Source organism: Cervus canadensis, chromosome 10 (genome assembly GCF_019320065.1).
Source record: "Cervus canadensis isolate Bull #8, Minnesota chromosome 10, ASM1932006v1, whole genome shotgun sequence".
Classification (NCBI taxonomy): domain Eukaryota; kingdom Metazoa; phylum Chordata; class Mammalia; order Artiodactyla; family Cervidae; genus Cervus; species Cervus canadensis.
In genome coordinates, this window is record NC_057395.1 from 11,911,983 (window position 1) to 11,928,021 (window position 16,039).

The window sequence follows — 16,039 nt, forward strand, 5'->3', positions numbered from 1 at the left end:
CCTGGTCAGCCCACATGCTGCAGCATCCCTGACCTGCATCCTGGACAGTGTGATTGCCCAAAACCACCCTCACAAAACGCTCCCTACAAGACAGTACTATTGAGGACCATTTAGAGCGAGAGAGAGTGGGGCAGGGAAGAGAGACATAAAGCAGCAGAGAAAAGGAAAAAGGAATGGGACAATGGGTAAAGCCACTGGATTTAGAATTCCTCATTTCAAATCCCACCTCCGTTCGCTGTTGGAGGTGAGACTTTAGATACTTTACTTATTGTCCTTTTGGCTCATATTGCCCGTCTATAAAGCGCAAGAAACCACAGACCCTAACTCAGGATTGCTCTGTGATTAAATAAGTAAAACACAGTGTCTGCCACAAAGTGAAAAACTACTAGCTATTCTTATTATATTTTGTGGCTAAATGACTGGTCTCTTTCTTCTAACGCCAATCATTGTTCTGCTGTGGCCATTGGAAGATACAAGTTGATCATATACGAACATATGAGCTTGGGCCTATAACAAGTCTCCCAAGAGTGATCTGTGAATTGACAATCACCCCGTGCTTTCCCGCCTCTTCGTCTCTGCTGGCCACCCTTGGTCACCTGCCATTCCCAGCAACAATAACCAGATGAGAATATTATTCCATCTTTTGTACCCCTCTTCCCAATTGGGACATCTCCTAAGAGGTGAGTGTAGGGAAGAAAGAGGAAGGAAACGTTCTGGTTTAGCCTCCGCCCACCCTCCTTGGCAAAATCAAAGGAAACACAGGGAGTCAGCTAGAGAATCTGAATAACAAACGAAGCATAGAAATGCACTTTCCTTCTTGGTGTTTATTAATAGTAACATCAGTTAGACAGCTGCGAGAACCCAGATAGGAAACACATAGACACTCAGCGTCATCCTTTTCACATGAGAGGACCGAAAACCAAGACTAGATGGTGTCTAAAAACACAAGAAGGCCAGGCTGACGGCACTGCAGAAGAGGGTGCTTTGAGAGGAAGAGTGGGCTGGGAAAATTGTGATATCAAGTTAGTTGGAGGAGCAGAGGTAACAAATTAAAGGGTCAGTTTTTTAAGGCTGAAGAAGTTTTCTTGAAGAAAGGACCGCATTGATTGATGTGGCCTGTAATGGAAACTCAGATAATGAAATAAAACCAGCATTTAAGAATTTCAGACTGAGAACTCATTGCCATGGCAACCCTCTCAGAAGGGAACTTGTAAAAGAAAATAAGATTCACTTGACTACGCCTTAAAATGAAAACCTACACTACAGTGAAACAATTAAATGCAGAATTCCAAAACTGCTTATTGCCACAGTGCCTAGAGGTATAGTAGGTCTGGCAGCTCTTCCACTAGAATTCTCAAAATTTATTGACTCATAGAGGGAACATCGTCTAGCTTTGAGGAATCTCTGTTGGTGTTGGATGTTTCTTACCAGTGAAGATTTGCAATTGTTTTCATCCTATAAATCATCTAGAACCACGCTCATATGTAAACCACAGTGGTATATACCATTCAAACAAGTAAGTAACTTTAGTCTGCCCATAATCACAGAAAACTACCAAATTCATACATCAATTATTAGTTAGACTTCATGGGAAAATCATTTTTAGCCTAAGTAGAATCTGTTTTATATTTGCATCATATTCGTTTTCATAAAAACATCTATTTTCAATTACATGTTTTCACTCAAAGAAGGCTTCCCAGGTGATGCTAGTGGTAAAGAATCCATCTGCCAATGCAGGAGACACTGGTTCAATCACCGGGTCAGGAAGATCCCCTGGAGGCAGGCATGGCAACCGACTCCTGTATTCTTGCCTGGAGAATCTCATAGACAGAGGAGCCTGGAGGGCTACAGTCCATAGGATCGCAAAGAGTCAGACACGACTGAAGTGACTTGGTACGCACACATTCAAGGAATGTCAAACTGGATACACTGTATTTTGTCAGTTAAAACACATTTTCTTAAATACCTAATATCATTGACAAACATGAATCTATGCCTTTTAACTGATGCTGAGAGAAGAAATCAGCTTCTGAATGGCAAGGACTAGGTTCCTCAAATTGAACCTGGTAGTAAAACAATTTGCCACTGAGGAATTTAAAATAATATTTTGAAAATAGAGAGAGAGAGGTTAAGCATAAGACAAAAACCCTTATATTTCTATGCTCAGTTAAACAAAAACAGTAAAAGACCCACACAACATATAAGATGATGTGTATGCTATTTTAATAACTCTACATCAACATCTAACTCTACATGAGATAATGGATACAGTATTATTAACTTCTATCTGCCAGCACTTTTTACCTAGAATTTTTTACTTCCTGCTTTCAACCCCATCTCCACCCTTGAGGTTTCACCAAGACTTTCATCAGTGTAAACAACTTCCATTTGTATATTTTATCTAATACATATTCAAAAGGATATTCTGTATATGTTCAATCCTCCTCCAGTCCCCACAACATCCTTCTAATTTTCTCAGGACATAACCTTTTCCTAGAAAGCAAAATCATTTAGTTGTTTGCCTTCATGAGCAATTGACTGTTCATTTCTCAAGTCACATGTATCAGAATACCGTGGTTCAGAGGGCCCAGACTTGGCCACTGGACATTTACAGACAGTGACAGCCCGACTGCTTGCATAAATTAGATCATAAGATGTGCCGTGCCAAGTCATTTCCGTCGTGTCTGACGTTGTACAACCCCATGAACTATAGCCCGCCAGGCTCCTCTGTCCATGGGATTCTCCAGGCAAGAATACTGGAGTGGATTGCCATTCCCTTCTCCTGGGATCTTCCCGACCCAGGGACTGAACTGGCGAGTCTTATATCTATCCTGCATTGGCAGGTGACTTCTTTACCACTAGCGCCACCTGGGAAGCCCATCATAAGATATAAAGGAATTTAATTATGTTCTGTTGCTTTGGCAGCAACATAAAATGACTTTTAACAAAATATTTAAGAAGAATTTTTTTTTCATGTTGGGTCCTGAGAGATTTACTTTCTGGAGTAGCTGTCCATTTTTAAATAGTTAAAAGCCAACTTGTGTAAATACAACCAAATATTCATAACTAAAAATGAGTGAAACACTGATTAAAAAAAGAATAATCTGGTTCTAAGACTTGGATCTATTTTTTTGATACCTATCTTTACCTTTTACTGAGAAGATCTGAATCCTTGACTTTTCATTCATTTTTTTTCCTTATGCCTATTGCCAGGTCATCCTATTTCTAATTATTCACCACACTGAGCATTACACTTTATGCCTATCTTGGAATCAACATTCTCAAGGTTGTCAAGAATGTATACAAAAGTAAATTTGCATGTATTTGAATTTTGCCCAAGGGGAATTTATGGTTGGAGGAAAATAACTGAATATTTGAAATAATTTGGAAGGAATAGGTACTTCCACCCACCACATCTAGGAAGCATGAAAGATAGATTTTTTCACCTGAAACTCTTTATGGTAAGACTGAAATGAAAATCATGTTTAAACTCTAAACTTAAGCATTCTTTGGTATTAATAAAGCTGCACTAATTAATAATCTGCCACTGTAAAAAGAACCATTAGATTTATTGATTAATTTATTTTTATTCTTTTACAACCTAAAGCAAACATGTGGGTACATATTGAAAAAGAACTGTATATTGAAAAAAATAATGGATAGAGGAGAGAAATTTCAGAAAATTTTATCTCCTAAATTAACAACAGGAATATTAGAGAATTCCTTGGCAGTCCAGTAGTTAAGACTGTGCTTCCACTGCAACGGGCAGGCATTCAATCCCTGATGGGGGAACTAAATAAATAAAAGGAATACTATTCTTTCACAGCAAAAATATTGTATCCACAAATGTAATATTAACCACATAACTAACTTATTTCTAGACTGTTTTAAGTAATCACCACTTTTCCTTCTTCTCTGTTTAAAAGTAACTCCTTTAAGCAAAACTGAAAGGTAAGTCCAGTTCTTTGCACCTCACTTTGTTTTCTGCTTCTTCCAACCTCCCTCCAGACTACCTTTTAATTCTCTTCCTTCAGGCTTAGGAGTTTAGTACTTTTATCATCCTCTAATTTATCCTGCCAAAGGAAAAGTAATTTGATAAATTTCCTCAACTTAAGGTATTAGGAAATTAATTTTCTGCTGATCTCATGAGTATTTGCATTTTAAAGGAAAATTGCAGAGAAAGAACAATGCCTGACCATCCTAAATTACTCATTAATTATGGAATTTCAAGTTTCCCTGAGAAGATATTTAAAAGTGATGAGAAAATTAGAGAAAACTCTCAAATCATACAATGGACATGGTGACTGGGTCTATTTATTTTTCTGGATTGTCAGAAGATTGAGACAAATTATACATGTTGAGACAAAATATACATATTGAGACAAACATACATCCTGTAGGTCTTAGGTGATACATAAAATGTCTTGGAACACAATATTATTATTATCAATCTTATTATTGATTAAATAAATAAATGATCATGTTCTTTGGTTTACTGCCAGTAAAATTTTGAAAAATATATTCCTTTCAATAAATTAGAGTAAAGCAGACATCTCTGACCCTCTGCTATGATCCCAAAGCCTTTGTCTTAAGAAACTTGGTACCATCAAATATTTCACTTATTCATTTCTAATCTGACACAGTAAAATGTTTATGCATGATTTTGCAAAGCTCCATGGCTGAGGAGGTTGTCAGTTCTAAATAGCACCACCCAGAGAAAATGAGACATCCAGAAGACAGGGACTCTGAATGCAGGTCGCTAAGATTTTGAGCTTATTTGTAGCTGCAGCACAGCCTAGCTGATCCAGACCAGTAGAATAATATATTCTATTTGTGACACTTGTTGCCTTATAGGCACTTTGTTATATATTTTGTTCCTCCTTATTCATTTTCATAGCGTTATTGTGAAACAACACAATGGAAGAAACTAATCATATATGAGAACTTTAAAATTAAAAATTAGTTTCAAAGTTAAGATAGCTACACGTGGTGGCAAAATTAGTGTAATGTAATTCGATTCGGTGCATCTACTGAGCCATAAAGGTCTGTGGCATGTTCTGTGCTGTCAATACGATGTGAGTTGGTAATATTAACACTGATATCATTTATGATTATGAATAATATGATACAAAGAGTTATTCACAACATTAGTGCTTTTAGTTGCCTAAATACAGTATTATGAGCTAACTGGCCTCTGTCTCAAGTTCCTGGCACAGAGCTCCTGAAGCCTTTATAATTTCTGAGGTGGCAAGAACACTGGGAGCACCCCTTGTTCTAATATTCGCCCTTGACTCCATGCCCGACACAGGGCTCCTAAAACCCTGGCAAACCTCTAAGTGATGAGAGCATTAGGAGCATCTGTTGTTCTCATGAGTTGACTCGGAGTGGGCTTCTGGATGAACTGTGGCTGGAGGCTGCTCACCAGAACCAAGACATGATCAGAAACGTGGGATTTCCATTCCTATCTCTTATCCTCCAGACAGGGGAGACCGGCTGGAAATGGAGTTAATGATTGATTGTGCCTATATTCCTGGTTGGCACTAGTGGTCAAGAACCCGCCTGACAATGCAAGAGACATGGGTTCGATCCCTGGGTCGGGAAGATCCCCTGGAGGAGGGAATGGCCACCCACTCCAGTATCCTTGCCTGGAGAATCCCACAGACAGAGGAGGCTGGCAGGCAACAGTACCTGGGGTCTCACAGAGTCAGACACGACTGAAGCGACTTAGCACGCACGCATGTGCCTGTGAGCAAGTCTCCATTATATCCCAATAGTGCAGGTTTGGGGAGCCTCCCACTGGGTGAACATATCAGATCAGCAGGGTAATAACCCACCCCAACCACACGGGGGCAGAAGCTCCTGCACTCGGGACCCACCCAGACCTAGTCCTATGTATCTCTTCATCTGGGTGTTCAGCTGAATCCTTTATCACATACTCTTATAAACTGGTAAATGCATATAAGTGTTTCCCTGAGTTCCGTGACCTGCTCTAGAAAATTAACTGAACCCAAGCAGAGGGTTGGATCATTGGACCTTCCAATCTATGGCCAGTAGATCAGAAGCACGGGGGATACCCTGAGCTTGTGACTACTGGCATTTTAAGCTCACATGTGTGTGCGTTTGTGGGTGTGTGTGTGTGTGTGTGTGTGTGTGCGCGCGCACGCGCGCGCGTGCAGGGCGGGGGAAGGGCAGCAGTCTTATGGGACCTGGTGCTTAATTAATCTATGGGGTCTGACAGCATCTCCAGGAGGAAGGAAAAACTGAGATTCTCCTTTGCAAATATACTAACTGAACACTTCATGCTGATTTATTTCTGTATGAAAATATCAAGAAATGATATGATGATGTCTAGAGGTCTGGTCTTCAGAATATCAAGGCACAAATGTTCTCAATCTCTTAAACTTGCCAAATTATAAACTAGGAAAATATCTTACACTTAAAATAACATTACCAAATACTTTTATAGAGAACTATATTTTCCAGTTACCTTACATCCATTATTTCAACTAATCCTCACAATAGCCTCTGATGTAGACAGTAATGATTTACTGATTCTTTGCATACGGAAACTGAGGCTACAAAATATTGATGTGACTTTTCCAGGGTCACACTAAGATGATCTGATAAATGAGTTTATGAGAAATTTTATTTGATATGCATATAAATAAACTGAAGTTAACTTTATTTTCCAGCTTGCTAACCAGGATTTTGATATCAAACATTTCTCTCCACCTATAGTAATGTCTATAATGTAGAAACTTGTTCAATAAAAGATGTATCCAGTCATGATAACTTTTCTAAAAAGTTTCCATTTCCCCCCATATGACAACAATTTGATGACATTAGCATCATTAGTTTTTTAATGATGGTCAAGAACATGACACTCAATATAAAGTAGAAAGTTTCATTTCCTCCTTCAAGAAAAGAAAGAAAGTCAGCTACCACGGAAAACATTATGGAGGTTGTGTGAGATACTAAAAATAGAGTTACCAGGTCCAATGGGATCCAACAATCCCACTCTTGGGCATATGTCCTAAGAAAACCATGATTTGAAAAGATGCATGCACCCCAGTGTTCATACGTGGTTTACAATAACCATGACAGGGAAACAGCCCAAGTATCTGCCACCAGATGAGCAGATAAAGGAGATGCAGTATGTGCGCATGATGGAATATTACTCAGCCATGAAAAAGGATGGAATCACGCCGTCTGCAGTAACATGGACAGACAGTTTATCATACTAAGTGAAGAAAGTCAGGCAGAGAAAGACAAGTACCTTATGATATCTCTTACATGTGAAGTCTAAAAAATATGATACATAGAAATTTATTTATAAAACAGAAACAGACTCAGACACAGAAAGCAAACTTTTGTTACCAAAGGGGTGGGATAAGTCAGGAGTTTGAGATTAAGAGGTGTGCACTATTATATATAAAAGAAACAACAAGATCTTATTGTATAGTACAGGGAACTATATTCAAAATCTTGCAATAACTCATAACAGAAAACAATCTAAAACAAATATATATATATATATATATTTGGATCACTTTGTTGTTAATCTAAAACTAGCACAACATTGAAAATTGATATATTTCAATTAAAAAAAGAAAAAAAAAGGGAGGAAAATAATTTTTTCTTTTTAAAAAGAGACAAGATATTTGATGGCAACTCCAGTCAACCCATGCAAGAATGTAGTGATTAATTTAGCTGGACATTTTCCTTCATATTTTGCTGATATTTCCCATCTCCATTTTTATTTACTAATATTAGAATAACTTCACTTAAGTGCCACCACCTGATAATCTTATCCAAGTAACATGCAATTAACCCCTCAAAATCATCATCAAATGCATCAACGTAGACCTAATTCCAATATCGGGACAACTAGGGTATCACACTGTAGGGTATCCGAAAAGTTAATTTAACTTAGTCCATGATTCTTTCACGTTTACTTTGCAGTATCAAGTAAAGTAACACAGATGTGATTATTTTAAGGTCATAATAGTTAAGAGATGTTTAGTTTTCCTGTTGAAAGGATGAGTGCTATTTATATACTGTCTCTAATGGACTAGTCTCTTCTTACTGGTTTCAAGGAAATTACTAGAGATGCCAGTGAATTGGTTAGTAAATTCACTTCAGGTCTCAGGGATCATATTTCCCAAGTTGGAAACTTCTATACATATCCATTTTTCCAAGCATTTCAGCCCTATTTGCCTCTTTTAGTCAAAAAGCTATATTATTGACAAAATATTAATTATTCCCAGAATGTTTACGCCTGCTTTGATTGTTGTTGTTTTCATGTAGAGAACAAAATGAGTCAACTGGTTTGGTAGCTTGCTTTGCATCATTCTCTTTGAACTTCAACTTTCTCCTCTCAGATAGAATAGGGTCTTATTAATTCATTTGCAAAGAGAAACATTTTTTTAAATCAAAGGATGAAATGAAATATCTAGCTCTGTTAGCAAGTAGGAAAAGATGTAAAAGGCAGCATAATTGGCCTGAAACAGTCTTCTTATTTTAAGCAAACCCACTAATGTACATTGGAAAAGGCCCTTTATAATCATAATAATTCACAAAAAGTACAGAGACCATCCAGTGTTATCTAAATGTGTCTGACTCCCAATGCTCCTCATGCAAATAATAAAATACCACAAAACCACCACTTCTGTGAACTCGCAAGCAGTGCTGATCCATTCAGCCTGTTAAGAAGGCAAGTGTTTATCTTCCTGCCCCATGATTTCAGCAAGGTTATCATCTATATGAAAAACCCAAGGGATTCTGCCCCAATTAACTTACTATTGTGTATTTACACTCTCATTTTTCTCATAGCTTTATTTTCCTGGTGTAATTGAGATGTAATAAATGTAGGGCATGTTACAAAATAAAAGCAGGTGAACAAACACCTCCAAATCCAGCTAGAGGAGACTCCCTTTCATCTCAGCCTACTGCTAAGAGAAAAGATTGGATCCACATTTTCTGAACTCTCCCACCTAAATGGGTAAAATGTAGAAGGGATGTGGCATATCCAGCTACAGAGCATTAATTTAGGATGACCAAAATCAACCTAAAAGAATAACATCTTTCAAGTTAAAACACACACACATTCATGAACATTTTCTTCAAAAGATAATGACAACAGGGAGAAAATAAATTAGATGTGATGATTCCAGTTCTGGGATGCTATCATTTTAAATTCAAAATAATTAAGCAATTATGTCAGACATACAAAAAAGTTGAGTCATGATAACCAAGAGTCTGTGTCACTTCCTAAGCCGGTTAAACTTAGTTTTCTGAATAACAGAAATTATTTTCTACCTTCATTGTGGACAAGATTGATATCCAGCATATAAAGGCTGAAAAAGAATAAGAAATAGCATAAAAGTACTTACAACTGATCGGATGTTATTTTCTTTCACCAGTTTCAGAGATGATTTATAGCAATTTGCAAGGTCTTCCTTGTGGGAACCATTAATATGGCCTCTGGCTATTGGCCCTACAGTGTGGATGACATCTGCAAATGCAAAAGGAAGGAAAAATAGGGTAAATGAGAAATTTTTTGCTTTTCACATAACTGTTGCTTTATTTATTTTAGCTATTTGTTTTAGAGTTTAGAGACAAGCAAGCTAAGAAATATTGATGATGCAAATGCTTCTCTGGTAAAATATTTTAAATAGCATAGCTTTTTAAAGTAGGCAATATTCCAGGAAGGTGATAATTATGAAAAGGAATCCCCTACCAGTAAATTGTTCCATTGTTATTGGTCAGATCCAAGCATAACAAATTATAATATAAGATGTGAATAATTGGCACACTGGCAAAAGACAAATCCTCAGTAGGAGATAAACTGAGAAATAATTGCCTACAAAATGAGCATTCTGAACTGACATGGGAAGGAAGAACCAATGTTACATATCACCTTGTATTTAAGATAATAGTGTCAGACATCATAAAAAACTATAAAGAAGGGCAAGTTTCTGAAAAAGTAAAAAAATGAAATAATAATAATCCTAAAAGTAATCATGTTTAAACACCCATAACAATTCACAATGCAATCTACCAATGCTCACATACATCAGATATGCTGGGGATATCTGGTTCTTAATAACTCCCTAACTTCTAGTTTTCATTATAGTAAACCGCAAAAATCAATGTGTACCTCTCAACCTCTATTTATATTTAAAATACAATATTTAATGTTCTTGCTTTTGCATATAAAACCAGCCAGTCTGGCACACATAAACATTTAAATTTAGGAATTTAATGAAATAGAACTGTCCTCATTTTAAGTCAATAAAGATAGTAAGAAAAAAACTAAATTTTAATCCAAATTACTTGAAAAGGCCTTTATTACTCCTGCTTCCCAGTCTTATCTGTTATCAACTCATTCCACTGATGTGAATAACAAGAACTGATCAACTTTGATAAAAAAGATAAATTCAGTCTAATAGCATTAGAATATTATAATGAAATGAAATTACTTGCTTTGGCTAATTAGTACCAGTTAATTTCAAAAACAGTAACAGGAATGAGAACACTTTACTAAAATACAGCTATGGAATAGTTAATGGTTTTAAATTGCATATGAACTTTAAACAGTGGAAAAGAAATCACGAAGAGAAAAATCTTTGTTGATTGTCTGCTAAATGTCAAGAGTATTATTTGATGTTGAGGAAATCCCCAAATGTTGATTTCAACTTTTAACAGCTTTAAACAGTATTTAAACCCTGTTCAGATAATGCTGAAGATGATATCTTGTGATCAAAATAGGCAGAAACCTTATCAGTTAGTTGATGCAGATGTTTATTTCAGACATACCTGGTTCTAAAGTGAGAACTGCTATGATACAGAAAGACAAAATAGAGGGAGATTAGGTTGTATTTAGCATAGGCTTGCATGCACATGCGCACACACACACACATACTAATGTTTTTGTGTGTAATAACAAGGATTGCAACATGATTGCAACATGATTTCCCAAAGCAGGTAAGTAAGATAAGGGTTTAAAGTGAAAGTTGTTCAGTCGAGTCTGACTCTTTTTGTCCCTGTGGACTATACAGCCCATGGAATTCTCCAGGCCAGAATACTGGAGTGGGTAGCCTTTCCCTTCTCCAGGGGATCTTCCCATTCTAGGGATCGAACCCATGTCTTCTGCATTGCAGGCAGATTTTTTACCAGCTGAGCCACAAGGGAAGCCCAAGAATACTGGAGTAAGTAGCCTATCCCTTCTCCAAATGATCTTCCCGATCCAGGAATCAAACCGTGCATTGCAGGTGGATTCTTAACCAACTGAGCTATCAGGGAAGCCCCTTGTACCTATATTTAAAGTTTTACCATGATTTTAATATGCAAACTGAGTCCAACCTACCTTATAAGTGGACATGTAGTACAGGATATATCTTAGGTATCTCAGTTGCCAAAGAATTTTAGACTGTAGTCAAGAATTTTTAGAGATGAAAGGGACAATATGGAAAATTTAATCCATTTTTCCCTTGCTCAGTGGATCAGTAGGAGAAAGAATTATGCCTAAGTCACAGTAGGGAGACACACTGTCACACAGGCAATATGACTGTGAATAAACTTTTCTCAACACAACTGTTTGTTGATGGAAACAGCACACATTTGTGTATATAAGTTTTCCATGCTTACCATGAATTCTATTACTTTAGCCTCATACTTTGTATACATGCAAATTCTCATTGGCTATCACTATGCAAGAAACTACCCTAAAACTTGGTAACACATTTTTTTTTCCATTTATTTTTATTAGTTGGAAGCTAATTACTTTACAATATTGTAGTGGTTTTTGCCATACATTGACATGATACACATTTTATCTTAACAAAATCTTCAAACAAAAACGTTTTATCTTAACAAAAATCACTGCTTGATTATTTTTATGGCTTTTTCGGATCAAAAATTCTGAAACAGCTCAGCTGGAGGGTCTGGTGGGCATGGAGCCTCAGGTATAGTCACAGTTAAGCAGCAGCTAAGGCTGAGCAGGGATGTCCCAGGGACTCACCATGGAGGCCGGTTTGGGTTTTCTCAAGAAACCTCAGAACAGTCAGATTGCTCAAAGGGCAGCTCAGGGCTTCAAAACCAAGTGCCAGAACTGGAAGCTGTGTTCTCTTTTCTATCTCAGCCTTGGGACTGACAGAGCGTCACCATCACTGTACCCTGATTGGTTACAACTGTCACACAATTCCACCCATTTCAAGCGGATTGTAGACATGTTTTAACATGGGCACAATGAAGGATGCCCCAGACACCTGGGGCTTTCTTTAGAGTTAACAGATTTATCAAATACGAAGTCTTGAGGTAGATGAATAAGATACCATAGGAAAAGCTGATATGATTATTTCCATGCATCTGTGCATGAAAACAGTATGGGGGTCCTTCAAAAAACTAAAAACAGAACTACCATATGATCCAACAATTATACTTCTGGGTATTTATTCAATGGAAAGAAAAACATCCCAAATAGATATCTGCCCCTCCATGTTCACTGCAGCACTATTTAAAACAGCCCAGCTGGTAGCTCAGCTGGGAAAGGATCTGCCTGCAATGCAGGAGACGCCCGTTTGATTCCTGGGTCAGGAAGATCTCCTGGAGAAAGGATAGGCTACCCACTCCAGTATTCTTGGCCTTCCCTGGTGGCTCAGATGGTAAAGAATCCGCCTGCAATGCGGGAGACGTGGGTTCGATCCCTGGGTTTGGAAGACTCCCTGGAGGAAGGCAGAGCAACCCACTCCAGTATTCCTGCCTGGAGAATCCCCGCGGATGGAGGAGCCTGGCGGGCTACAGTCCATGGGGTTACAAAGAGTCGGACACGGCTGAGCAACCAAGTATGGCACAGTTCATTGATATAACCAAAGTTTCCAATGATGGATGGAGGGACAGAGAAAATGGGCTATATATATAATACATACATACAATGGAGTACTATTCAACCAGAAAAATAAAGGAAGTTCTCCCATTCATGATAATATGGATGGAACTTGAGGGCATTATGCTAAGTAAAATGCATCAGAGAGAAGAAGACAAATGCTGTACCTTCTCACTTATACGTAGAGTTAAAAAACAAACAAACAAAAAAACAAACAAAAAAAACCCCAGCAATCTCATAGACACAGAGAACAGACTGGTGGTTGTCCGAGGCAGGGGACAGAAAGGAAGGCATGAAATAGACGAAGGAGATCAAAAGGTACAAACTTTCAGTGATAAAATAAACAAGTTCTGGGAATATAATGCACAGTATGGTGACTGCAGTTGATAATACCATGTTGTATATTTGAAAGTTGCTGAAAGAGTAGATCTTGAAAGTTTTAATCAGAAAAAAGAAATCTATTTCTAGTATGAAGTTCTCAGACCTATTATTTTAATAAGTCAACTGCTGATTTAATTTAAAAAAAATCAGAACTAGAGGAAGATTGAATATGAAATTAATATGCTTACTAATTGCAAATACATCCAATTTGGAGCTCACAGTACAACTATGGCTCCTAGATAGAATTGCCTGGCCCAGCACAAAAAAAAATTTTGTTTTGGCCTCTGTCTCAAAATCTGGCAGGAACTTGTAGGCAAATGAGAGGGCAGGGATTACTGTTACAGAATCAGCATTATCTCTCCCTGTGAGTCATGAAAATAATGCTGTTTCTCTGAAATGTCTGGGTCTGCATTCCAGAGAGGAAGAGCAGTCTTGATGCACCTGAAGCCCTTTCTTACACAACTGAGGAAAGCCAAGAAAACAGCTATGTGATCTGTGCATTTCATCAGCATTTCAAACACCTGGAAGAGGTATGGAAAATGAGGTGGCAGGCCTTTTCGTGCTTTATCTGACCAACCTGTGGCAAGACAAATGAGCCTGTTTTTGTTCATCTGTTTCTGAAATCAATCAGCCTGTAAATCAGCACTTTTGTTTTGAAGCTATAACCACCACCTTGGGCTCCTCCACCTTGCTCCATCCTGGGAAATTAGTCTCAAGTCTATAGAAAAGGAGGGTAGGATGGAAGGTTTGCTTCGAAGCGGGTGCCGGAGGGAGCCTGCTTTCATTTCTAAATGTGTAAATTGAAAAATGTGCAGTTGGAATGCCAAATAAATATTGAAAGCAGTAGAATCATTTACTAAGATTTGATCAGACTTCTGCTTGATAAAACAAATGCAGCAAAAACATTCGTGAAAAAATATTAGCATAATGAATTTTGAAACAAATGAGGGGACCTATATAGGTTGCTCTCATCGTTTTCCATTTGAGAAGCAACTGTGCCACATTCAAACTGTTAATGAACAGTCAGACTAGAAGTAGAATCAATTACACTTTGCTTTCATTCACTCCATTCTTATATTCATAAGCATAATCGGCCCATCTAACCGACTGCATAATGGTGCCATGCCCTGTCAGTCATATTCAAATTGCATGAATTTTAAGAAGAAAACCAATGCATGGGATTAAATTGATTTTCTTTTCTAGAACTACAACCACAAAACCAAGCACTAAAAGTATTATTTGCAAATCTTATTGGCCAATTTATATGATAAGCACCACCAATCTATGACCCAAAACAGAGTACTTGAAGTTTGGTTAACGGGAAATTGAATTACTACCTGATAGCATTACAAAGTGAATGCTGCCTTTTCTTTCCATATAGGTCAATGTTTTTCACATACACATTTTCAAAGCTTGTTTTTACTATATTTCAAGAAACAAGCAATTGTCCATAAGATGTTCCTTTTCAACCTACAGCAGACATCACTGAGATTGTATTTCAGCCGCAGCACGTTTTTAAATTTGGATTATTCTCGTGCACATTTCTTCAGGTACATGTTTGATTTCTTTCCATGTTCAGAAAGACTAATCATACAGCTTTGTGCATGGGTTTGGGCTATTTTCTAGTCTATTTTCCTTTGAGTCTGTGATTTGAGCTTGTTTTTGTTTGTTTTCCCGTTCTATGTTCTTAGTTACAAAGGACTTCCAGTTTACTTCTCTTATCCTTCTTAGATGTCTGTGACTAGGATTAAATATACAGTAACTAAACACCATTTGCATTTTACAGCTGATTAGGATACAGAGAATACACTGCCAAAACTTGAACTAGTACACTCAATTCACTTTCAGGCTTGAATCCCATTTTTACATGGAGATAAGGTGGCATTGCCATGTTTGGGGCCTCTTGTGCTGACAAAGTTTCGTGCTTCATTGACTTCAAAGTTGTGACGTTTTAAGCTTAAATTGTGAGGATCAAGTCTTAAAATAGTAGTTGAGCACTTTCTACCAAAATGTTATCCTTTAGATTAAAAAGAAGAAGGAAGGGGCAAAGCCCATGTAAAATTTGTTACCAGTTGTCCTTCTTCTGCCAAAGATTTATTTCAGGTCAGTCCTATTGATGGGACTGTGTCCTCTTTCAACCCGATACTACACATAAGGGTCTATTTGCAATAATATAGACTGAATTTCTATAAAACGGATATCCTGTGGTCAGCCATTTATAGGATCTTTGAGATTCCACAGGATACCGGGGTCACCGGCATTACAATAGCATTATTTCCAACAGAGAGGGGTCTCAGAGAGACTGTGGGAAGCTGAATTTTCTGCAAAATTCCAACATTTCACCATCATTTTAGAATGAACCAAAAGAGAACACATCTTAGAAGGAAGTGAGTCAAATACATGGCATTTTTAATGCTTCAAAAGCAGGGGTTGAGAGGAGGTAGAAGCCCACATAGACAATATGAGTTTTTCAAGGAAAATAATAAGGCCTTTGTTCCAGTTCAAGGGATGGGCAGCAATTTGCAGCTTTTTCAGAGAGAAGTAAAACCAGTGCTTTATTAAGACGCAAAGGGAAAGTGGGCTTTAAAAATTCTACGTAGTCAGTAAAAATAAATGAATGTCAGTCCCCATTGCAAGGATAACTCCACAAATGCAGAATCTGGGCTGGGACTCAAGTGCCAGAGAAGTCAACTTGCTTGTACGTCACCAACTTCCTTTACAGCTCCCTTGCCACCACATGTCTGGACAAGAAAGACTTTTTCGCCATCATTC

The 16,039-nt window shown here is 37.7% G+C and overlaps 1 protein-coding gene across 3 annotated transcripts in view; it reads right to left on the reverse strand.

Annotated features, from left to right (window-relative positions):
• The window catches only part of MACROD2 (mono-ADP ribosylhydrolase 2), a 2,136,932-nt gene that overhangs the window by 888,424 nt on the left and 1,232,469 nt on the right, over positions 1–16,039 (reverse strand). For all 3 annotated transcript variants that reach the window (XM_043478451.1, XM_043478448.1, XM_043478449.1), the window contains exon 6: positions 9,393–9,514. In XM_043478451.1, coding sequence (XP_043334386.1) covers positions 9,393–9,514 — 122 coding nt within the window. The remainder of the gene's footprint in view (positions 1–9,392; positions 9,515–16,039) is intronic.